The sequence below is a fragment of the Equus asinus genome, chromosome 2 (genome assembly GCF_041296235.1).
Source record: "Equus asinus isolate D_3611 breed Donkey chromosome 2, EquAss-T2T_v2, whole genome shotgun sequence".
NCBI classification, from domain to species: domain Eukaryota; kingdom Metazoa; phylum Chordata; class Mammalia; order Perissodactyla; family Equidae; genus Equus; species Equus asinus.
In genome coordinates, this window is record NC_091791.1 from 84391004 (window position 1) to 84407146 (window position 16143).

Below are 16143 nucleotides of genomic sequence, written 5' to 3' on the forward strand. Positions count from 1 at the left end.
ACTGAGTTTTGTTTCAGTCCACTGGTCAATCCGATCCCTAATGCATGTTTACATGCCTCATACCTTTTAAATCACTGATTAAATAAACACCGAGAAATACAGTTCTTATCATCATCAAGTATTACATTAAATTCAGAAGAAGCAACACATGTTTAATGTTACATCTTATAAAAATCTTAAACTTAATTTCAGACAACATGAAGTAAATAGATTCTCAGAAAAGATTAAGTAAATATATTCTCATAAACAGCAATGATTAATTTGAAATGCGCCCCGCCCCCATCCCTTGTCAACATCACTCTTTGTACGTGAATAGGCATGGTTTCTTTGTGACTGTGGGGTGCTGGCGTGACCATTGGCGGAGTGATCACAGGACACCACATCCAGCCAGCTGGGTCTCGGGTGCATACTGGAGCGTTTCGTAGAGCGCAATCCTGCTATTCCTTACCCAGCCGCGGAGTGACTTGGCTGTTTGCTGTCTTTGCCGTAGGAACCGTGGAGCACACAGCACATCCCAGCGCTGTTCTCAGCCTTCTGTGGCCTGTTGGTTGCACTTTCCTTCCATCTGAGCCGTCAGAGCAGCGACCCCTCTGTGCTCCTGTGAGTAACACACACCCAGCTGTGCGCCGCCTTGCGCTCGCTCGTCAGTGCTCTTGGTGGTTGGACTGTGTTGCTGTTAAACTAGCTGGTCACTGGACGAGGGTGGGAGAAAGGCAGGACCGACCAGAAACTGATGAAAATCAAACGAACGTATAACCTTTGCTCTAGTGCTTTTGGAGTAAAACGCACAATGCCAGGCACAGATGGCTGCTAGCACTCAAGCGCTGTCTTTGCCTTTCCCTCAGTGTTGGGGGTGGGTGAGAAGCTCCAGCCTCAACAAGGACCCTCACTAGGTCGATTAAGCAGCATCGCTGCCTGTTTTCTAGGCGGTCACCCTGGGGAGACTAGACTGGCACCTCGGAAAGGAGAGCTTTAGGTTTTGTTCTCTTGTGTTTTGTTCCCAATACAACCAGTGCCCTCTGGGTTTAAAGTGAAGTTCGCACCAGAGTTTTAAAATATGTTTAATAATAATCCTCAGTCACTGGAAAATATTCTTTCTATTCTTTCCTTGAATCATGTCTTTTAAATCTTTGATAAATATGCACTTTGGGACTAAAAACCTTTTGCATGATGCCAAAGTTTTAGATATCAATCGATCGCAATCAAGTATCAATTATCTCATGTCATTTGTCCAAACTTATGGAAGATTTTGACTTAAGATAGCTATAACTGTTTGGGAGCCAAGAACCCATAATTTTAGGCTGTCAGGTGCAGCAAGATGAAAAGCATGGAAAAATGGGGAAAAGTTAAATACGATTTGTACAGTTTTTCATGTCACATATTGTCCTGGAATATTGAGTTTTGCTGCCGTGTGTGTGTGTGTGTGTGTCTGTGTGTGCGCGAGAGGCTGAAACCCTGGTGGGCAGGCAGAAATAGAGAATCTCCTCGAATTTGGTTAACTGTTGACAGTTGAGGGGTCCCTATACCTCCTGAGGTACTTGACCGCTTTAATTAGGATGGAATTTGAAAATCAAAAAATTCTTTTTGTGATCACTTGAATATGCACTTCTTTTCCTTCATTATGAATTATTTAAAGTAGAGAGCACTCACTTTTGTCATTTGTGAGTGTGAGGTTTCAGGTGAGGTTGTTTATTTCAAACATTGTAATAGACACATATTTTAAAAAGCAAAACCTGTGTGCTTTTTCCATTTTCAGGTCCTTTATTCATTGCAGATTGTTTTCTAAATTTTTACACCAAAATCTGGAAGAGTTGGCTGCAGACCCTCTCCCCAAGAAGATGAAAGATTCAGTGGTGAGACATTCGTGTTGTATCATGTATGCAAGGGCGTCGCTTGCCATGGCGTGGAGCTTGTGGGCGGAGCTTAGGTTCTCGACGGGGCTCTGACTAGACGGGCGTGAGAGTGACTGTTGCAGAGAGAAGGGCCTCGTCTTCTTGTGTTGACCTAACCTGGCATGTGGACTTTTGAGCTGCCTGCGTGTGTGGACCTTTTACAGCCTCTCGAAGGCGGATGCTGTCCATACGTGCCAAGGTGCTCCCTGGGTCCTCAGTTGACGCAGTTTGCCCGGATGTTCCAGTTAACCGAGTTCAGTCAATTCCGCCCTCTGCTGGCACCAAGCAGCAGGCGGGCTGCGCACGAATAAAAGCTTGTTAAATAAAAATGCAACCAAACTGCATTACGGATGTGCCCCCCCCCCCCCCCGACCCCCACAGTCTTCCCCATGCTGAGCTCAGGGCTCTTTTTCCTGGGTCTTGTGGTTCAAGATTGACATCTTCACAGCCCTTGTGAGGGCCCCTTGAGCTTTAGACTTATGTCTGGGGTTTTGGAGAGGGGAGCCACCATATTGGTTGGAGCGCATGAGGGGAACTGTAGAAGAATGGTGCTATGTCTTTGTTTACCAGGAAAATGGCTAGGGTTCAGTTTCAGACATCCTTTGAGCAGGTGTATCTCTTTGGTATCAACTTCCAAACATTAATACTTTGAGAAGCAATGCTCACTGATTATACGATCTCCCATTCGCTTGAGTATTGGGCTAGGAGCAGTCTGATGTCTTCGAGTCATCCTTTTCCTGTGTTGTTTAGGAACCACAGATGAAAGGAAAAGCAGTTAACAGTCTATTGATTGCAAGCTCCCCCAGCCAGGAGCCATGTCTCATTTGTGCTAGTCTCCACAGCGCCAGTGCCTCATGCATAGTAGGTGCCCAGCACATTCCATTGAATTTAGATGAGTTAAATTGCAATCTGCCATTTCAAGACAATGTGCAGGACTCGTAGCCAATGTGATAACATTTAAAAAAATTCACACACAGCACTCTGTGCCTTCGAGTGTGGTTACAACTCAAGCTAAAGCCCTCATGCTTGTTTGTCACCACAAGGGAATCAAAACACAAATCACTTACTAAGAAGAAGGATGTGGCTCATTAATTTTACGTTTAAAAGCAGGGTAGAGGTGAAACTGCAAGAGCTGAGGAGATGGCAGCGAAAAAGAAGGCAGACAATAGACATTCAAACGTAGCATCAACACCTCCTCTCTAATATTTTCAGCAGGATTCTTACAGCGACAAGATCAAACTGACATTCCCAGATCAATTTCCTAGAAGCCATAGAGTGGCCCAAAGTCTACCGAGAAGGTTTCCCGTGGGTATCTGAGAAAAGCTGTAGCCCCAAAGTATTTCTTGATTTCATGAGTGATGAAGATGCTTTCTGATTTGTTGCAGTAAAAATAGTGCATGAATTACAATGAAACCCGACAAGAAATTTGCCTCACAGAAGCTGATGGCGTTTCATTAGGATAATTAGGTGTGATGGGTTAGGTGCTGCCTCGCTCGGTGTTCACACAGTCTGAAACGCTTTGTACAATGTGGAGAGCACAACTTGGAGATGATTTAATGTGATATGTGTGTTCTTCCCTCTGAAAAGTCTAATTATAATATTTTAATGGGATTCTCAGATTCACCTTTTACCACTTGATGAATAATACCTTTTGTGTCATCATGCAAGTATAAAATTTGCCTCCTATTGTCTCTGATTTTGTTTCTCTGTGTTTCTCTCTGGCTCTCTTATTATTTTTTTTTTCCTCTCTGTCTGTTTGCTTAATTTCAGTTTGTATGAGAAGGCCCTAGGGAGCCTCATTAAATCAGTTTTCCAACCTTCCTTCCCGTTCTGTTCATTTGGCCTGTGATGGGGTGGGGGAGCTGCATATTTACAAGACTGTCCACCCAGATGATTCTGTTCAGGTGACCCACAGACTGTGTTATAAGGCACATTGATCTAGAAACAGAGATACCCAGAGCTCTATCAGTGGGCTGATAGATTTCCATATGAGCAACATAAGTTATGCATGCAAAGTTTATTACCAAAACTCGATAGTTAATAAAAATATAAACTTTCCACTAGTGGTTTGCCCAGTTGGTCTTTTTCCATATGCCTTGTTAGTGTGGTCTTTCAGTTTTTACCCTCACTCATCATCATTTTCAACACTCTTTCCATCACGTTCAGGTTTGTTACTTTCATTGTATCTATTTTTCTCAGTTCCCAGAGGCAAAAAACAAACAAAACTTCCTAATTTTTATCTGCACAATTCAAACAACTTCTTTTAAACTGCTGGTTGTATCATCTAGATATTTGGGGCCCATGTCGTCTGAATCTGCTGCGTGTGTAGTGTTGGACTAGGGCTTCTTAAGCTTCTTTTTAGGGTTGGAGCATGAAGTGCTACATAAAATGCCACAGTGAATTTAAAACATGCAGTATACTAAGAGCTAATATATGTATTAGGCAAGCATGCATGGATTCATCATTAAAATAGGGAACAAAATATTAATATCCTTGAATATTGTTTTAGAAGTTCTGGCTAGTGTAAGTCCTGAAAGAGAAAAAAATGTAGATTATAGTATTATATACATATAGATGCACAGAAAAGTTTATGGAAATCTACTATGATTAATAAGAGAATTCATAAATACCACCAAGGACAAGGAAATTTAGAAAAGTAAGAGCATTCTAAGACATCGGAAATAACCTTAGAAAATATAATGAAAACATCCAACTCTCAATAGCAACAAAATATATAAGTTGATAATAGGAATTATTTTCATAAGTAGTGTCAGAAATAAAGAAAACTACGGCAGCCTATTAAAATGTAAATGAAATTCTGAGTAAGTAGTGATAAATAGATGTAACCTGATTTTGGATATGAAGGCTGATTTATTAAATGCCAGTTCTTTCTAATAAATTTATAGGTTTAATATAGTTCAAAACAGTTCCAAAGGAATTATTTTCACAACTTGGGGAAATGATTCCAAGGTCCATTTGGAAGAATGGCAGTTAATAGTAGCTAAAAAAAACCTGAAAAAGAAAAATGAGAAGGAGGAACTTAGCGCTTCAAGATTTAAGAGTATATTATAAAGATTGAGTAATCAGAAAAAAGTATGAGACTCATCCAAGATTAGAGAATGGGATTAGTGAGTCAGTAAAACCCAGAAAGGAGACAAATTATTTATATGAATGTATTATGTGGAAATTAAATGTCACAATCAAGAATTGATTATTCGATGTGTGGCAGTGAGGTAATTGTTTAGCGGTAGGAGGGAGAAAAGAATTTTATGTGCTAATCCCTCATCAGACACCAATGTAAGTGACAGAAAGAAAGAAAAAGAGAGAGATCAAATGAGACTTTTCCATCGCTGATATTATGGCAGTCTAAATTATTACACCCAAACTCTCTGCTGATTCAAATGGCAAATTCTGAATAAAATACCAAAAAATCCTTCTTAAATGTGACAAAAAACTGACAAAATAATAAAGAATTATCAAGTCAAAATTTGAGTGGACAAGGGAACCTGGAGGAACCAGAGCAGGAAGCTTCTTTGCCCCAAGCGAGTCTGCCCAGCCGGGGAACCTTGAGCCTCAGTTTTCAACCTTCAAACTGTGGGGAAGAGAAATGAAGGCTCAAGCCTGCCAAGGTGGGTGTCCAATGGGAGACCATCTATTCAGCTGGGACACTAAAGGGCCCACTCTCGGCTGGAGGATGAACCAGAAGAAATCAGTTCCATCTCCTCAGTGCCAGGGGGATGCAGGCAGACTTGTTCAGTGTTGAATACAACAACAGCAACAAGAGAATCCTTGAGATGTAGCTTTCCATGGATTTTCAGTCCAAATTCTAACATCTGGATAACACAAACCCCTGATTTATGAATATAGGTTAAAGTGGCCCCTGACTGGAAACACCTCATGGCAAAAGAAAATGTGAATCTTCTCTAGAGAATTCCTTTCTCCGGGAACTGCAAGTGTTCCCAAATCAATTTTCTAAGGGAAGCGAGCAGCTTTCAATAAAAATTTAAAACTACACAAGGAAACAAGGAACCAGCAGAAACAAGTCTGCAAATACTTCAGATATTGTACCAATCAGACACAGATTTTCAAACAACTATACTTACTATGTTTAAAGAAGTAAAAGGCATAAAAGTTTACAGACAATAGAAAATATTTTAAATGACCCAGCTTGTTTGAAAGAGAGCCAAATAGACCTACCTAAATAAAAAGCAAACACAAAAACAAATGAAGCAATTGAAGTAAAAAAACAGACATGGGAGATTAGATACCTCTGAAAAAAGCATTAGTGAACTGAAAGATAAAAACAAAAGGAAGTGTCCAGCATGCAACACTAGTAGACAAAAATTAGGGAATATGAAAGAGATGAAGAGATGTGAAGGACACAGTAAGAAGATCTAACATATATCTAATCAGAATTCCAGAAAAAGAGAGAGAGACTAGAGCATAATCCATATTGGATGAGATACTGTCTGAGAATTTACCAGAATTGGTGAAAGACACTGATCTAGAGAGTCAAGAATCCCAGTGATCACAAACAGGATAAATTAAAGAAGAAAGAATCCATATTGGACAAACCATAGTGCAACCACAGTACACCAAAGACACAGACCATCTTAAAGCAGTTAAAGAAAATGAACAGATTACATTCAGATGAATGGCAGACTGAAAGATACCTTACCAAAAGCAATCGTAGAAGCCCGAAGACAGTTACTGTGTGATGTATTTAAAGTTCTGTGAAGAAAGTAACTGCCAAGCTAGAATTCTATGCCCAGTGAAAATATCCTTCAAGAACGAGGGAAAAATAGAAATACTTGAGTTTGATGTCATCCATTTTGTTGATTCTTTCTTTTGTTTCTCTTGCCTAAGCAGACATATTCAAAAAGATACTGCTAAGACCAATGTCAAAGAGTGTCCTGCCTATGTTTTCTTCTAGGAGTTTTATGGTTTCAGGTCTTACATTCTAATCTTTAATCCATTTTGAGTTAATTGTTGTGTATGGTGTAAGATAATGGTCTACTTTCGTTCTTTTGCATGTCGCTGTCCAGTTTTCCCAGCACCATTTATTGAAGAGACTTTCCTTTCTCCATTGTGTGTTCTTGGCTCCTTTGTTGTAAATTAGCTGTCCATAGCTGTGTGGGTTTATGTCTGGGCTCTCCATTCTGTTCCATTTTTTTAAATTGAGGTAACACTGATGTGTAACACTGTATGAATTTCAGGTGTATGTCATTGTATTTCACCTTTTGTATAGACTACATCATGTTTACCAAAGGAATAGTTGCCATACACATGTGTCCTTTTACCCCTTTTGCCCTCCCCCCACTCTCCCTTCCCTTCTGGTAACCACCAATCTCTTCACTGGATCTATGTGTTTGTTTTTTTGTTTGTTTATCTTCTACATGTGAGTGAAATCGTAAGGTATTTGTCTTTCTCCATCTGACTTATTTCACTTAGCATAATGTCCTCAGGGAACATCTGTGTTGTTGCTAATGGCAAGATTTCATCATTTTTTATTGATAAGTGGCTACCTCAATTTAAAAAACATTTTTTTTAAATAGTCTATTTCAAAGAAAAAAATTGAAAAAATATTTTAGGCAAAAGCCAAGAGACCCTCACTAAATGTAATTCTGGAGGATATTCTTCAACAGAAAGTGATCTCAGATGGCAAGTCTAATTTGCAAGAAAGAAAAAGAGAAAAGAGAGTGTCAGATACATTTCTAACAGTAAATCTAAACATTCGCTGTATAGAACCTTAATAAAAGTGTACGATTGGCTTAAAAAATGTAAGGTTGAATTAAAATGCATGACTACAGTAACATACAAGTTTGGATGGAGGGAGAAATGGACTCCAAGACTTAAAAATTCTTAGTAATGTCCAGGAGACAAAGATAGTGCTTAGCTTTAGACTATTATAAGTCAAGTACACATGTTGGAATGTTTAAAGTAACTACTAAAGGAATAGAAACAGCGTATAACGTCCAACCCTCTACAGAGAGAAAAATGGAATGATAGAAAATAGAAATTTGTCGTAACTAACAAAATATAATAGAACTCCTCTGTCACACTGTACTTAAAAGTCAATTCCAGATGGATTATAAACCTAAATATGAGATGACAAAACCTGAAAGCACTTAGAATCATGAGAAAGGAAATTATCTTCATAATATTGGTAGGAAAGAATTTTTTTAAATAGCACAAAAATTCAAATTCATTAAACTTAATGACCTTTGATTTATCAAAAAATACCAAAAAAGAGACTAAATAAAATAAGCCACAAAATGGGAAACAATTTAAAAAATATGCATAGTTGATAAAGCACCAGTGTTAAGAGGAGTATAAAATTCTTATAAATCAATAAGAAAGCTTGGTATCTCAATTAAAATACAAGTACTTCACAAAAGAGGAAATATAAATGGCCCAAAACAGGAATGGCTATGCAACCTAGTTAATAATCAGGAAATTTCAAACCAAAACCACACTGAGTTACCGTTTCACACCTACCAGACTGACAAAAACTTAAAAGTTCTTTCAGTATGAAGTGTTGACAAAAGTGTAGAGCAGAACTCTCATGTCCTGCTCGTGGTAGTGTAAATTAGTGTATCCGTTTTGGAAACGGTTTAGTATTATAAAGTTGAAAATACATAGACTACAACCATCAGTTCTACTCCTAGATGTTTACCCTGGAGCAAATCTCGCACACGTGGACCGGAATAGACATATAAAATTGTTCATCATAGCATCTATTCATGAGAGCTCCAGACTGAAGCCATTGGAAATTGCACCCACAGTAGACTGAGTAGGATATTGCAGTGGAAAGGACCTGACTGGAGCCATATGCAATGGTGTGTGTGAATCTTAACCACATAATGTGAGCAAAGGAAGAAATACACAAACAAATGCAAACAGTACGGTGCCATCTATTGGGTAAAAATAGGCAGACTAAACCAAGCCACTTACAATTGCTTACATATGTAGTAAAGTCACTTTTTTTAAAAAAAAAAAAAAAAGAAAATTATTTTCATGAGAGTCAGAATAGTTGATAGGGACCCCCAGGAGGGGAAAGAAGGGTTTGTGATCAGGGAGCCACATACAGGGGTTTTTTAGGTACTGTAAATGCTAGATTTCTTGAACTAGTTGGTGATTACTGAGGCATTCACTTTATAATTATTATTTAAATTGTACATATATATTTTATATACATACATACACACACACATAGTTAGATTTGAGTCCGTAAAAATTGTGAACTTCTGTGTGCAAAAAAATGGCAATAAAATTAAAATAATTTGGTAAGCTATTTGTTGCAAATTTGACAAAAGTTAAATATCTTTCTTATACTAACAACTCTGACAATTACTATTTAATTTTTAAAACTCTAAATCAAATGATATTAATTTATATATTTCATTTAGGAGCAAAACATTTAGTATGTAAATGTATGAAATATGTTTACTCTTCTTGTAAATAAAGAAATGCAAATTAAAATAAGGTGGCATTTTTTGGTCCACTCAGCACAGGATAAAGCAATGATATTGCCAATTGTGACAAGATGCGATCTCTTAGACATTGTTAATATTTGTGTAAATTATTACGATCATCTGGAAAAGCATAACTTATCAAGCATTCTAAAATATTCATAACCTATGATATAGTGAATCTATTTGTCAGAGTTTTTCTAGAGAACTAATTCAAAAGATGAAAAAATTTGATGCATAAAGATAATGATTGCACTATAATTCATCATGATAAAAAATGGAAGGCAGCTTAATATCTAGGAGTCAGAAAATGTTTGCGCCAACTATAGCTCAGTCAGTTTCATTCACTCAATATTTTGAGTGTCCTCATGGCATGTCCATCATGGCACTGTTTGTATATGTATGTGTGTATATGTGTATGGCATCATTAGATGGAGAATTATTTAGCCATTCAGTGACTATTAATAAGTCTATGCAATAATATATATAAGGTTTACCAAAGAAAGTACTGTTGAAAAGGGAGAAAATTATGTGTATTTTAAGATTAGATCTTTATAAAATATGCGTAGAAAACCCATATACATCATGATTATAAGTTAGAATCTTGGTTCAGCATTCACAGGCAAAACTACTGGCCAGGAAAACACAAAAATACTAATATTGTTAGAATCGGGATGTAATGGTTGTGAATGGTCTTTCCCCTTTTTTCTCTATGTTCTAGAGTGCTGCAGTGTTATTCTGTTATCCATAATGGAAACATTAGTTAACAATGAAAAATTGCAGAGACCTAAATTTGCGTTTTGCTTAGGTCTTTTGTACTCTCATTTTTGTAAGATCTAACATCGTATGATTCACTTTTAAGATTAGGGTATTTATCAAAAGAAAACAGAAATTCTAAAACTCTTGTTTAAATAAGTAATTCAACAATCATAGATTTTTTGTTCTTCAAGCATGTGATTCTCAGTAATTCTCCTTTTGTGTAACAAAACTAAAACTAAAAGAAACCCCTCCCCAAAACTCATATTTATATCTTTTAGAAACAGAGATGTACAATAATATACATTTAAATGAGCAAAAAATTACTTAACAAGAAAACCAATCAAAATTACAAACTTTTTACAATATTAAAGGCTACATTCACAGGACATAGCAACCATCTCTGACATCCAAGTGGTTTTCAGGATTCACTATTTCAGTGATTTATCAATCATTTCAAAATTTACTATTTTTTAAAAATAGTATTTTCAAGAATAAATTTTTGGAGCAGGATAATATCTGCTTTTTGCTGGCTGTAGGGAAAGAGGAAACCATTTCCTTTTTATTTTGCTGATGTTACATTCACCAATATCAAAAGAATGGTCTATAGTTTCATTAATTAGCATCAAGAGTGAAAAGCTTGGTAGTTACCCTTTGCCGTCTCCTTTTGACCGTGTGCAGCTTCGAATGGGGTCGAGGGAGTTGTTTCACTTCTTATTGAGTGTAAAGTTCTGGATATATTATAGATAAAAGTCCTTTGTTGGGTATATGTTTTGCAAGTATGTTTTCCAGTCTTTGGCTTGCCTTTTCATTCTATAACGTCTTTTGAAGAGCAAATGCTTTAAATTTTCATGGAGTCCAATTTAATGCCTCTTTTTTATTTTACAGTTCCTGCTTTTAGTGTCCTATTTAAGAAAGCTTTGCCAAACCTGAGGTCACTGAGACTTCCTTTTATCTTTTCTTTGAGGAATTTGACAGATTAAGTTAGGTATATGATGCACGTTGAGTGAGTTTTTATATACGATATGAAGTTAAGTCTCAGGGTGTATTTTGTTATTTTGTTTTTTGTAGATGGTTGTTCCAACACCATTTGTTGAAAAAATTGTTCTTTCCCTCATTTAGGGGAAAGCTGTTGCTTCACCTTGACACTTTCGTTTAAAATCAGTTGACCGTCTATATTTTGGTCTATTTCTGACTTTATTCAATTCTTTTGATCTAGATGTGTGTTTTGTGCAGTGTTATCAGTACCTGGTTGCTGTAGCTTTGTAAGAAGCCTTGAAATCAGATATTGTACATCCTCCAACTTTATTCTTCTTTTTCAAAGTTATTTTACTATTCTAGGTCTATGGCATTTCCAAATAAATTTTTGAATTAGCTTACCAATTTGTACAAAAATGTCCTGTTAGGATTTTTATTAGGATGCCATTGAATCTTATATAAATCAGGTTGGTAAGAACTGACTGCTTAACAATATTGAATCTTCAAATCCATGAACACAGTATTTCTCTCCATTTATTTCTTTAGTTTCTCTCAGCAATGTTTTGCAGTTTTCAATGTACAGGTCTTGCACATTTTTTGTCAAATTTATCCCTAAGTATTTTATTATTGTTTGATGCTATTGTAAATGGTATTTTAAAAATTAAGTACATGAAAAGATGCTCAACATCATTAGCCACTGGAAAATGCAAATTAAAACCACAATTAGATACCACTATACCAAAGTTTCTCAACCTTACACTGTTGACGTTCTGGGCTTGGTACTCTCTGTTGTCAGGGATTGTCTTGTACTTTATAGAAAGTTTAGCTACATCCCTGGCCTCCACCCACCGGATGCTAGCATCACTCCTCTGTCTCCCAGAAATGTAACAGTCAAAAATGTCTCCAGACATTGCCAACTATCACTAGGGAGGTAAAATGTCCCCAGTTGAGAACCACGGCACTACACAACCACTAGAATGGCTAAAATAAAAAATACTGACTACACCAAGTGTTGGCAAGGATATGGGCCAATCGGAACTCTGATGTACTGCCAGTGGGAATGTAAAATGGTTACAATGACTTTGGAAAACTGTGTGGCAGTTTCTTAAAACATTAAGCCTAAGCCCACCATATGATCCAGCCATTCTGCTAATAGATACTTATACAAGAGAAACAAAAACACATGTCCAGAGACATGTCCGTGAGTATTCATAGCAGCTTTATTTGTAATAGCCAAAAACTGGAAACAACTCAGATGTCTATCCACAAGTGAATGGATTAGCACACTCTGGTATATCCATACCAAGGAATATTATGGGGTAATAAAAAGGAAGGAACTATTGATACATACAACAATATGAATTAGTCTCAGAATAATTACCCTGAGTGAAAGAACCCAGACCAAGAAAGAATAAATGTTGTAGAATTCCATTTGTATAACATTCTAGGAAATGAAAACAAGTTATAGTGATGGAGCAGATCAGTGGTTGCCTGAGGACAGAGTGAGGAGAGAAGGGGGCATAGATTAGAAAAGGTCAGGAGAGGAAACTTTAGGGCATGGTGGATGTGCTAATTATCTTAATTATGGTGATGGTTTCATGAGGAGATACATATGTCAAAACTCATCAAATTGTGCACTTTATATATATGCAGGCTTTTTGTATGTCAATTATACCTCAATAGAACTGTTTAAAAATTACAATACAGAAAAGAATTGGGCAAAAAGAAAATTTTAATGAGTAAAGGTGGTTTAATGGTTTGTATTTACAAGGGATACTCGTGGCATTGACAAAAATCAGTGGAATTCGTTTGTATCATCCAACAGTGAAAAAGTAACAATAATTTGAGCTCATTCTCCCTCTTGCTAGAAATGCAACCCTCCTCCCCCAGCACTTGCCCTGCTGACCCACTGTTTTGCCTTTAGACCAGGATGAGTGGTCAATTAAAGATGACAATTTTAAGTTAGAATATTTGGGAAAATGTTCATCTTCCTTTTGGATATGCATTCAGTAATTTTTGAGTGACATAAAGCCATGTCAGTGAAAAATAGGGAAAAAAAAATTAGCGTATCACCACAGCCTGAAGACGCAGTGAATTGCAGAGATTTCCTCCGGTAAGGTCTCACCTTTTGTAAGGGTGTAGAATGAAAGGATGTACCTGAATTTTGGCCATTTGCTAATAGTAAACTTTTGGCAAAAACCTCTGATGGCCAAAATTTTATAGATTCAGAATTAAAAACCCATCATTTTCTGTACTCAAAAATCAGACTACCATTATTAAGAATATAGTTTATCACTGTATGAGTCCTCCCATATTCAGTATCTTTATGTGAATTGTATACTTTTGAGATAGGAAAATCAAAACAACTTTAGCAGATAATTGATAAGTTGATGTTGAGAACGTACTCATCACTGTATTATTAATTACTCTAACCAAGCCATGTTGATTTTTTTGTCACATGGTTCAGGTCGTTATTACTCTATTTAAACTATCCTCCTGATTTCTTCCTATCACTTTGGATTTTAATTCAACCAGAAAGCCAGCAGTATGGCTTGCAAGAAACTATATGTTACTTTTAAAAACAAGAGAAGAGGGCCCGGCCCGGTGGCACAGCGGTTAAGTTCACACATTCCGCTTCTCCATGGCCCAGGGTTAGCCTGTTCAGATCCCGGGTGCGGACATGGCACTGCTTGGCATGCCATGCTGTGGTAGGCATCCCACATATAAAGTAGAGGAAAATGGGCATGGATGTTAGCTCAGGGCCAGGCTTCCTCAGCAAAAAGAGGAGGACTGGCAGTAGTTAGCTCAGGGCTAATCTTCCTCAAAAAAAAAAAAAAAAAGAATAAAAAAATAAATAAAAAAATGAAAACAAGAGAAGAAAGAAAATTGGGGATGTAGGGCAACAAAGGTGTATATTCTCTACAATTTTCTGGCAGGTGGTGTTCAAAACAGTTATTTAAGAGCATAATTCCTTTTGAATATGAGATATTGATGTATTTGTGTTGATGGTTTCAGAGTTTCCAGGTAACACTGTGATACCTTAAAATGTTCAATAATCGTGTGCTGCAGCTAGCCAGCCTCTGTAGAAAGAAAACAACTGATGGTCCCATACATCCCTTTCAGATCCATCAGTCAGCAACACTGTGCCCTATTTGAGCCGACAGGCCTTCCGTACATCTGCAGTATGAATAACCTTCTTTAGTCTAAGTTTGCTCTGTTTTCCTAGCCGCTGCTTGCACCACAATTTTGTGTGAAGGAAAATTATTAGCAAGTTACTGACATTTCATTTTCCACATATGTGTACATAATACTTATACATATTTAAATTATTTGGAAATGGCCTTTACCCTATCTGAGGGGTAAATTAAAATGTAACATCTGTTCTGATCCAAAGAAAGAAGTAGATGTGTAAGAGACGTCTGTGTGGCATGGCCAGGCTGTTTGCATGTTAGAATACATGCTGTGCTAAAGCCAGATTATTAGCGTTTCCCCTACTCTTTGCCTTTGTCTCCCTGGTATTCCTCAAACAGGAAGGGTGAACAGCCCTTCCAGTGTGCACCACTGGGAATCTATCAGGTAAGCGATGGGCTGAAGAGCAATTTATCCAGGGTCAATATCCTGTCTCCTGATTTTCATGGTGACACAGAGGTGCTGCGAGAAACAAAGAAGAGCGAACTGTACCATTGTTTTCTCTTTACAGAGGGAGATCTTAAAGTCGGATCTCATTATCTGCTCCGTGGCTGCTGTTCTGTCATTTGCGATCAGTGCCAGCACTGTGTTCCTGTCCTTGCGAGTATGTACCATTCAAACTTATCCTCTTTCCACATCTTTATTCCCCTTGATAACAGAGCCCATGGTGGAGCTCCGGGGTACTGACAGGACAGTGGAGCCAGAGCAAGAAAGCCAAGTGTCACTTGAGAGGTTTAGGAAACGTATCCATGTGCTGTTACGAGTTATGTCCAAGATGCTGTTTGGTCTGCATCACAGATGAGGTTCAGGTGCTTCACTCTTTCTCTGTCCCCATCTGGGGAGTTGTTTTGTTTGCAAGAACAATAGCCCATCTCGTGGAATCCGCCTTGAGGAGGGTCAGTAGTGATGAGACAGGCTGACGGCCGGCTCCTCTGAGCAGAGAATGGCGGAGTTACCATATCAGAGCCAAAAAGATGATTGGAACACTGTTTTCAGTTCGAACAACAAAAATAGTGAGCTCTAAATGGGGTTTCTGGCTTACCATTCTAACAGGCAGTTGCCATCTCTCTCTATAAAAGGATTATATATTTATGAACTCTTCTTTCAACAAAGAAAAGTCTATTAGCTAAATTCATTATTCTCCACCTCTTCTTTTAAGGAAAAACAAAAGCAAAATAGTCCAATGGGCAGAATTCCTTAGGCCTCTGTGCTTCCATGGGCCAATGCTCCACCCCCTCGCAGTTCTCAGCACGGTGATGGGTCTCTGGCCAGATGGAAGGCATTTTCAGAGGCCTGAAGTAAGAACTGGGCTTGGCTGTCTATTCTTTAAGAGGAAAAAGGGAGAGGACAATAGTGTCATGTATTATTCATGGGCATCCCTCGCCCCATCCTTCTAAGCTAAATAATGAGATTTTGCCCTCTCTCGCCGCAGCCCTTCCTCAGCGTCGTGCTGTTTGCCCTGGCTGGCGCTGTGGGATTTGTGACCCATTACATGCTGCCTCAGCTCCGCAAGCACCATCCGTGGATGTGGATTTCACACCCCGTGCTTAAAAACAGAGAGTACCAGCAGCGGGAAGTGCGAGGTTAGTAACGCATCCCTCATGAAAGAAATGATGCAGCGGCAGGCTTTCCGGAACCGGAGCAGGTGCGCAGCAATGTGAACGCACTGAATGCCACAGAGCTGTACACTTAAAAATGGTGACAATGGTAGATGTCACATTATCTATATTTTACCACAATAAAAACAAGGAGAGCATGTATCTTGTAGTATACAGTGTTGTTCCAAGAACAAGAAAGCTGAAGTGGGATAAATTAGAAGTATGTTTTATAAAAATAGTAATTGGTTATTAGTATTG

General features: G+C 38.0%; 1 protein-coding gene across 4 annotated transcripts in view; it reads left to right on the plus strand.

The window, feature by feature from the left end:
• PCNX2 (pecanex 2) overlaps positions 1-16143 on the plus strand; it is a 281436-nt gene that overhangs the window by 116188 nt on the left and 149105 nt on the right. For 3 of the 4 annotated variants that reach the window (XR_011496310.1, XM_014854585.3, XM_070492557.1), the window contains exons 16-19: positions 491-600; positions 1757-1853; positions 14799-14891; positions 15720-15870. Coding sequence is in view for 3 of the 4 variants with exons in the window: in XM_014854585.3 (XP_014710071.3) it covers positions 491-600; positions 1757-1853; positions 14799-14891; positions 15720-15870 (451 nt within the window). In the remaining variant the exon portion in view is untranslated. The remainder of the gene's footprint in view (positions 1-490; positions 601-1756; positions 1854-14798; positions 14892-15719; positions 15871-16143) is intronic. The other variant, XM_044758805.2, reaches the window with a different exon arrangement.